At 42.3% G+C, this 9,326-nt stretch overlaps 1 protein-coding gene across 4 annotated transcripts; it reads right to left on the bottom strand.

Moving 5' to 3' along the window:
- Nucleotides 1-2,765: 2,765 nt before the first annotated feature.
- On the bottom strand, nt 2,766-9,326 carry LOC107312500 (uncharacterized). Of its 4 annotated transcripts, XM_085516047.1 has the most exons (6): nt 9,216-9,326; nt 8,588-8,887; nt 6,502-6,668; nt 4,256-4,393; nt 3,608-3,737; nt 2,766-3,112 (listed from the first exon to the last, which is right to left on the bottom strand). In XM_085516047.1, the coding sequence occupies exons 4-6, from the start codon at nt 4,356-4,358 to the stop codon at nt 2,890-2,892; spliced, it is 456 nt and encodes a 151-aa protein (XP_085372173.1). In that variant the 5' UTR covers nt 4,359-4,393; nt 6,502-6,668; nt 8,588-8,887; nt 9,216-9,326; the 3' UTR covers nt 2,766-2,889. The 4 variants fall into 4 exon arrangements, with proteins under 4 accessions (XP_085372173.1, XP_015715481.1, XP_085372177.1 ...); XM_015859995.3 differs by lacking the exons at nt 8,588-8,887; nt 9,216-9,326 and adding an exon at nt 8,925-9,050; XM_085516051.1 differs by lacking the exon at nt 9,216-9,326 and having other exon boundaries at nt 8,588-9,050.

Raw genomic sequence — 9,326 nt, forward strand, 5'->3', positions numbered from 1 at the left:
CAGGTGGACATCTAGGTAGAAAGTAAAAGCAAGCAGTGATCAGGTTTGGCCTCCCAGCTCCTGCCATCCATGACTGAGACTTCCCTGGGCCAGAAATCCTGCCTCGCTGTTTCATGTAGTCCTGGATGGGTTTTATATAACCTCACACAACTTCTGATTGCCTGGTGAGATGCTCATGTCTGAAATACAAAAAGGTAATGAAAGCTGACGTTTATGTTGTGTTCTTCCTCCACATAGGCTCCACAAGGTGGGTAGTAGTCCCTACAGTCCTGAGCAAAGTGCTTCCCTGGAGGGAAGAGCACTCTGTGTAAGTGTACAGCTGATGCTGTAGCATTGCCTTGTAGCTCCGAATGCAGAACAATAAGGAAGGGGTTGATGGGGACTTTCTCTCCTCTTATTCCCTGTTATTTGGGTAAATATATTCTGAAATCAATGTAGTCTGCATTTCCTTAGAAATTAACATGAAAGCTTTGCCTGCAGAAATTATGATGAAAGCTTTGACAGCAGTCGTCATGAAATGGCCAAGTTCAGGATCGATAGGAGGATCCTTGCTAGGGCGATGTATAGCAAGCTTGGTGCACTGGGCTTTAGGAGAACAGACTTTGGCCTCTTCGGGGATCTATCTACTTGGTAGAGGACTGTGGGATAAAGCCCTGAAGAGAAAAGGGGACCAAGGAAACTGGTTGGTGTTCAAGAAGATATCCAAGCTGAGAAGCAATGCACACTAACCAAGATGTCAGGCAAAAACACCAGTAGGCCTACACAGATAAACAGAATGCTCACAACCAAATATAAAAAGGAGACCTACAGGAAGTGGAAGCAGCAACAGAGAACCTGGGATGAATACAGAGAAATTATCCAAGCAACAAGGGATCAGATCAGGAAAGCTAAAACCCCCATAGAATTGTATCTGGGCAGGGACACCTAAGACAAAAAGAAAGGCCTCTGTAGGTATGTGTGTGACAATAGGAAGATTAGGGAAAATGTGTTACCTTTCTGGAAGGAAAAGGGAGACCTTGTTACCTTGGACATGAAAGAGGCTGAGTTACTCAGTAACTTTCTTTCCATAGCCTTCTCCAACAAATGCTCTAGCCCTGCTGCCCAAGTCACAGAAGGCAAAGGCTTGGACTGGGAGAATGAAGAACCACCACTATATGAGAAGATCAGGTTCAAGATCCTTATGGACGCTGCAGTTGATCAAGTCCATAAGTCCTGATGAGATACATCCATGAATCCTGAGGGAACTGGAAGATGAAGTTGCTAAGCCACTATCCATCATATTTGGGAAGATGTGGCAGTCCAATTAAGTTTACAGTAACTGGAAAGCTTATACATGGGAAATATTTACCACTGTTTCATGCATCTCATACGTCTCCCCAACTCTCTACTCAACTCCTAGAACTCAGCCACAATCTTCCTGTATTACTTCTAGTCCATCTTGAAGGATGTCATATAAAACTAGACATTCCTCTTACCCTCTTGAAGGCATTGTAGTATCACTGAACTACTTTCCATGTACTCAGGCATTGGGAAAGCTTAAAAACCTAGTCTGCTTTCTAACTGTTTATAATTAGAATGTGTCTGTAAAACAGACACGGAATGTGTCATACCCCACAACCATTTAGACATAATCCATTCCTTATTTTTGATTTCATAAAGTGCTTAAAAATAGTTTATTTTTCTTTCTGGCCTCCATAACTATGTTTTAACAGATTTCAGGCGTGTCATTAGCTACAGTGCTGGATGGAAATCTCTGTATTAATTTTACCTTTAGAGATCTGAAGAGTAAGCCCACTCTTTCCTCTGTTCAGTGCATAACTCAATTTCTGTATCATTTTTTGTTACCAGCTTTATTACCCGGAAAGCAAAGACAAGCTGAAGGCAAAGTAAACTACGTACGCCTGAGCTTTGGGAGTACATAGTTCTTTTTATACAGATCTTAACTGTGCTGAAGGATATGGAGGTTGATGTTTGCATGTGGAGAAGATATTCTGTGTATAAGGCATCATCTGAATTACCAGCCAGACGCCAAGTGAATTACCAGTGATTTTTGGGACTCAGCTGTTTCCTAAGCTATTTTGGAAAATCTTTGTCGGCATCTACTTATACCATTAGGTACCTAAATTGTTTTGGAGAAACATCACCTGTTTTCAAAGGGTCTTGGCAGAAGTCATTGTGATATCATTCACAGCGTTGGAAGTTAAAGGCATATCTGTTGCACAGTGTTTTCAGTGCCCACCTGCAGGTAGCTAAAAGAAAGCTCACTGAAGAAGGTGGGTGCTCAGCTTTGGTCCCAAGAATCTGGCATATCATTACTCTTGAAACAATATGCATAGTCCAAGATTATCGAACTCTACCCACTCTCTGAACAAGCGATTGGGGCATTCTTTGCATTGGTGAAGAATAGGTTAAGGCTATATTTTAAAGCATAGCTTTTTCTCCCCCTTCTTACCCAGCTGGAAGTGCAAAACCCTAATCTATCTTCCTGCATTCATCCAGCATTCAGCACTTTTGAAGATTGAATTCCCCAGCTGTTTCTGACAGAGTGCTGTGAAAATAGGACAGAAAAATTCAGCTGAACTTTTTAAAAAAGATCTTACCCTGGTAAGCAGAAAGAATGACAGCACAGCCTAAAGGTATTCACACTCAAGCAGACCGAGTTTCTCAACTTATTTTGCATAGGACACAAAACAACCATCATCGAAGACCAGGGTCAGATTTGATCTACAGACCTGGGCTTGAAATAAAGAAACAACATGCAGAAGTTCTAGTCTCATCAGTAAAGTCATCTTGCATGTGCTTTGGTTTATTCTGTCTAGCATTGTCCCATTGAGAAAGGCTTAAGCAGGTGCAAAAAACCAAAGGTTTTCCTTTTTTTTTCTGGTAGAGTTAATTCCTCTGAAGTCTCCTGCGTGCGGGCAACCTTCTCCTATGCACTGGGATTCTCCGCAGCTGAGTATTTGCACGCCTCTGGCTCTGCAGAACGTTGATTCGGATGGGAAGAACAGCTTTGTTGATGACATTGAGCCTTTCATTCAGTTCTTCTAACCTTTTCCGTATTGCCTGGACCTCCCTCACAAGATTCTCCACAGCTGCAGAAACAGGGCGGAGACTGCAGGGAAAGTAATACAGAAGAGTAAATCTGAGGACTAATCTTGAATGTGCAAAATAAATTAGCAGGCCTTGTGTTTCTTGAAGAAGGGAAGGCCCTTCATGCTAAAAGAGCTGCAAGCAATTAGTTAAAAGACGCTTCCAAAACTTCAGCACTTCCAAAACCATAGCGTTGGTCCATTAATAGACCAGCTTCTTCTCCCTGCACAATGGCCAATTCCATTAGTAGATTTGTAACACAATTCATTTTCCCAACCTGTTCTCACAGGATTGAGCTGCTGAGGAAAGAGTAAATTTCATTCAGAGTAATTTCCCAATAAAGAGTGAGCAGGTTAGTCAGTTTACTAGGGGGCTCAGAGATGCCAGCATAACAGATACCAACAGTGGGATTCATCTCCCCACACTTCAACAGCTTGAAAGTTAAGGCAGATTAAACCTGGCTGAGGCAGGACAGCCAGAGGAAGTCTAAATCTTGTCTCCAGATGAAGGGAATTACCTGGAGATCTCCGGCAGTAAAGACTCTGGGTTGTTCAGCAGGATGTGTTTCATTTGCCAGAAGATGCTGTTTCCCCATTTCTCAAGTGTTTGAGTAATGCTGTTAATGCCTCCTATGTTGACTTTGTCAGCTAGGTTAGCGGCATGGCCATGAAAGGGAGGAAAATAAGTTTGTCAGAACAAGAAAACATGAGCCAGTAATCTAAGTTTAATTCCCCTCCCTTCACATCAACTGTGAGTTGCAGTGAAATGCCAAATATTAAACATATGGAGCATCTAAATTAAAAAGCAGATAACTCTCCCTCACCACATATTTCTCTGCCTTCTGTTGCCAGAGTTTTCTGCTGTCACTGGATGCCCCAGCTATTTCTAAAATCATTTTTCTCCAAAAAATCTCTGCAGCTACCCAGGAATCAAGGAGCACTCATGAATGATCAGTATGCCTCCCACTCCAAGGACACTATAGGTAAATCTTTAGCCCTGAGTTAGCAAATACCTCCCATTTTGTGGTGCTCAGGGATATGATTTAGCAGAGGGTTGTTAGAGTTAGGGTACTATGGTTAGGCTGTGGTTCGACTTGATGATCTTCAAGGTCTTTTCCAACCTGGGTAATTCTATGATTCTATGTTGACCCACAACCACCTCTTACCGCCTTCTCTGTAGTCCCATTTCAGATTGTGGTCCAGAAAGTCCTCCTGGGATTTACTGCAGGGCAAGAGGATGAAGAAGAGGAAGAGAGGAAGAGTCACCATGATGGTGGTTCGTATCACCTTGACTTTCCCCTGCTCTGTGGAGACAGAAAATCTTGCTAGCTGCTTTAATTCTCTTTCCTCTCTGTCTCTGTCTCCCATCTGTGACCTGAGCACCAAATTTCTCTCTGGTAATGTATTTCTTTGAAATATTTTTCAAGCTGCTCAGCATGGCTTCTATGGAAGCAGAGGGACTTTTTTTTTTATGGGCACAAAGCACCTTACTTTTTTTTCAAGCTATAGATTGGTATGGAGATGCTTCCCCCATGGGCAGCAGCTGGGAAAGTAGCTTCACTTCATCTGTAGCCATGCTAGAATAGCACCTAGCACTTACTAGCTATAAATGTTATGTGAATGTTAAGGGGAGGCACTAAGAGGCACAGAAATTGTTATACCCCTGCTTTACAGTTAGAGAAATCAAGGCAGAAACTAGCAAAGCAATTCATCAAGGATTTAACAGGGGCAAGAATAGGAAATTATTCTCTATGACCTTATCCATGACCCAGTGGCATAACTGAGATGTTGCCTTGTGATGGGATGTCAGACCCAAAATAGGAGCAAACACCTAAAAAACAAAAGCCACTTGCTGTCTCTACTTTGCCTTGGTACCTGGGTGGTCTGTTCCTTACCTTTCAAGTTCATCATCATTTCAAAGCACATGAAAGTCAACCCTAGCCTATAGGCCCTCCTGGACATGTACCATTTCTGAATGCAAGGGAATAGGTTAGACTTTCTGCAGCTTATTGTCATGCTAGTTTGTTATCCTGACTTAGTATATAGGCCTTCAGTGTTGAATTCACTATCTTTTTATTTTTAAGTCACAGACAGCTGTTCTGATAGAAACTGGCTGGAAATATCAATTATGCACATATTGCACACAGCAACTAGAAAATATGCAGAGCCAAATTCATGAGTTTTAGTGATGATTTCAGTCATCTGTAGTCACAGTGATGGAGAAGCTTGTGAGAGAAGCAGGCATATTCAGAAAACTCAAATTATTTCCGTGTTTGTATACATGCATCAAAAGTCTGAGACCTTGCTGCAAAATATGAGGACATCAAATTGCTTTTTTACTATCATATAACCCTCATCTTCTAACCATCTGGGAAGAATTCTGCTACCTCAAAACCTACTGGGAGCTGTACCAAATGAAGCAGAACATAAATAAATCCTTTTACTTTGTGCTGTTCTTACATTTAATCGCTTGTGTATTTTAATTGAAATTGCATTTATTTTTCCATATATTCAAATACGATAGTATGAATATAGCCGTACTGATGGAAAATGTCTTGCTATTCTAAAAATATTACTTTCCACCTGTCAGGATGTGTTTTGCACTCAGTATTCTTCCTCTAATTGCAGTGTTCATTTAAAGGAAAAAAAAATAAATTGCCTTCTTCCTATCTCACACATACACACACCTCTTCTTCCTCCCCCAGCTCACCCAGAGCGAGCTGCCAGAATGCAGATCTCTAAGCAAGTTTGATGATGTCTCTGAGGCGCATAAAGAAACAGTCTCTGCAGACATTCTTGAGACTATTTGCATTGACACCTCAACTCCTCTGCCTCTCCAGTCTTCCAGATAAATACTCAAGCCTTTGGATTTTTTCTTTTTCTTCTTCTTTTTCTACTTCTTTTTCCTCTTCTTTTTCTTCTTCACTTGATGACAATGCGCTGCACATTCCTTTTTAATCTTCCTTGATGGGAAAGGACTTACTAGACACCGATGTCTCTAATCACAAATCATTGTCAATTGCTGCCAACAACAAGGAGACAGCGTGGCCTTCCAGCTCATTTTAAGACATCCTGAAGAGATTGGCCATTCCTTACCCTTTCCACATACCACCTGTTTCAATACCCTAGGGCTGCGATACTTTGATCTTTCTGTATTTAATAAAAGCAGGCTTGTGATGATTTCCACCTGCATCTGGTACTAAAAGTCCAGCTGACTTGACCTCGAACTTTTCAAAGCATCAAGCATCCAAATGGATCACAAGACCCACACGCTCTGTTTGCACAGTCCCTCATGGACCAGCTTCTTTGCAGCTTTGTTAATACATTTCTGAGTGCCTGCTGTAATTTGATATCAGGGTAAACATCAGGTTGTAATCATTTTGAAACAGATTCCCATATCTCAGATACTTACATGGAAATCAAGCTGCCTTCTCTCTCTTAGGTGGAACTGTAGAAGGCAATTGGATATTTGCTGGGAAGGTTTCTAGCAGAAAAAGTCTGCAGGGTCATCTGTAATAAGAACCAGATGCCAAGCCCAAGTATGTCTCCGAAATTGTCGCAGCGTTGCACTGGAAAATACTGTCAGGGTAGAAAGCAGATTCACAAACACTCGCACATTTTTGATGAAAGCTCTTTTCTAAGTATAGAGAATAACAATGAGGTAGTAACCTTGTTACTGCTACTACTAATTACAATAATATGGCATGTTCTCTGACAGAAAATTACATCATGTTCTGTCCTTGGAGCAGGGTAAGTGCAGTGATTCACTGCCTTCATGTGAAAGCAATGAGGACAGACACATTCATCTCATTATCACACAGTATTTTTTTCTTCCTTTCATCTCTCAGTTCCTCACTCCAACATGATAGAAAAACTCCACAAGCCAAATACCCTGAGCACAGCACAGCCAGGATAGCTGTTGTGCTATCCAAGACTGAATCCCTGCCCCAAAGCAAAGGAGCACTGCCAGAATCTGAGCACCCATCCCTGTGCCCCTCTGGCATTCACCCCTTCTGTTTCTGTCTGCTATACTCTGTTTTCAGTATGCACACAGCAGGGAACAACGACAGAGCACTGAGATTCCATTGGTAGCCCCCTCCCTCCCCCTCCCAAAACACAGTTTCCTTTAGAAGTACATGCTATCATGCTATCTCTGCCTCAGACATGTGAGATGTTGCAGAGTGATTCAGAGCTTGCCTGCTCTTGTGCAATAAGGAGGCTTGAAATCTTTTCCTGCACCCTCTAGATGCTCTGAACATTCGCTCTCCTGATGCCATATGTGAGCATCTACTGTGTTAGATAAGCACACGATTGCTTTGAGGTGAGGGCTTTGATGGTTAGAACTAGCAGTCACTGTGATGATGCCTAAAATGAAGGATTTTTTGCTGCAATACTTTGCTGACAGTGAATTAGCTTTGTGGTTTGCATTTGAGACCTGTTCTACTCTCATAATGTTCCCAAGTTCCTTTCAAGCTGCTTTCAAACTAAAGCAGAAGAGTGATAATGGGTTTGGGGGTATTTGCAGAGGAATAAAATATACTTGTAAATGAATTAGGGATTTTGTTCTCAGGTAAGTCATAAATGCATAAAATGTAACTTCTACTCCAAAGGTGATGGACATTTAAACAACAAAGCAAGTGTAAGACTCTCAATTTTGTAAAGGATCTCAAGATATAATAAGGATGTTTTGGAGGTTGCTGGATTTTTTCTGTCTTTATTTCCATATAAAATACTTCAAGGATTTTTTAAGGTTATGTTACTTACACACACAGCACTGAAATTTTCTGTTTTATGTATAAAATCAAGGAAGTTTTAGGTGCTATAAATGAAACAGTTACACATAAAATAACATTTAGTAGCTGCATGCAGTCTCTCAGTTAATGCCAGTTCTGCTAGAGCTCCCAAGCTAGGATTCTGAAAAGACTTTGAGCTTCGTAAAGGAGAGAGCTGCCAAGTCTGTGAGCTCAGAACAAAGAAGGCACAAGCCCTCCCTATGAAGCGGATGGCATTTGTTAGCTCTCCAAGTGAAAGGACGGGGTAATATCAACATTAGCATATGGCTGTGGTATTATGTAATGGTGGAAAGATCAAGAAAAATGCCAAAAGTAATTTAAAAATTGGAGCCAGCAATGTTAACACAGCTGCTATGCTACATCTGGAATATCACCTGTTACAAAAGCCCTTATGAAGAATCCCTCAGTTTAGATGCACGTGAGTTAAATGCTGTATGTTGGTACACAGCCTCTTTGGGTTACACAGCCATAACAATACCTTTATGTTTTCAAGCTTGACAACAAATCTGACTTAACACCAAAGTAACAGTAGTGCTTTTGCATATAATTAAGAGTTACACTGTTCATCTTCTATCTGAATGTTCCATGAGATCAGAGCACCCAAATCCAGGTGCAGAACACACATCCACTGTAAATCATGACATCAGTCAAGTACATTTTGGGGAGATAATATACATTTTCTGCCTCTTCTCCAAGTGTACCTGCCTTTTCAGGATGTGTCTCATCTCCATCTTCCACTTAGAGTTTGGTGCTCTCTCCTAAGAAATCTCGTCTCTCTCTGGATAGGCAAACACAGTTCTGGCACTCTCCATGTCTGTCTTTCTCAAAGGATCTGCTCACTCTTCCTCTCACCTCTGTCCTCTGGAAATGTAGGTAGTAATCCTCCAGCCTCCAAGCCTACATCACTCTGTACACATTCCCTCCTCTCCAGGAGTCCCTCAACCCAACAAGCTCTTCCCTAAGGCGCATGGAGTCGTCTCCTCCTCAGGAAGAAAGCAAGCACTCCTGGAAAAGAAGTCAGAGAAGGGCATACAGGCATTACCTGCACTCTTGAGGACAGTCCTTCTGGGATGAGACTTCCAAATCTCTGCCTGCCTGCTCCTCTTCTCCTTACCACCCCCTCTGCATTTCAGCTTGCACGGAGTGACGTGTCCCTCGTCATTTCCCTGATCTTTGCATTCCCACAGCCTTTTTGTGGAGCCTGCTCCAGCTGCACCTCTCCTGCCCCTCCCTCCCACTCCTGCAGGCTGGCCGTCCCCCCCACACATGGCAGCCTGGTGGGAAGGGAAGGAGCATGCAACCCCTTTGAAAGCAGCCCTGCCCGTGAGGATACCCCTATATCTCTTTGCTGCTGGTTCTCATAGGCAGTGCTCGGCACAGCTATCCACCTTCTCCTAGTCACACTTTCCACTATGCACTGCTCCTCTCTGGCTGCTTGAACCCT

This window comes from Coturnix japonica, chromosome 1 (assembly GCF_054131305.1).
Source record: "Coturnix japonica strain WE chromosome 1, WE-NBRP24, whole genome shotgun sequence".
Taxonomy (NCBI): Eukaryota; Metazoa; Chordata; class Aves; order Galliformes; family Phasianidae; genus Coturnix; species Coturnix japonica.

Coding starts and splice junctions, on each gene's coding strand:
- LOC107312500 (XM_085516047.1), bottom strand. CDS start 4,358: ATGGTGACTCTTCCTCTCTTCCTCTTCTTCATCCTCTTGCCCTGCAGT. Junction 3,738..4,255: donor ATGGGACTACAGAGAAGGCG/GTAAGAGGTGGT, acceptor CCGCTAACCTAG/CTGACAAAGTCAACATAGGA. Junction 3,113..3,607: donor TTACTGCCGGAGATCTCCAG/GTAATTCCCTTC, acceptor CTTTCCCTGCAG/TCTCCGCCCTGTTTCTGCAG.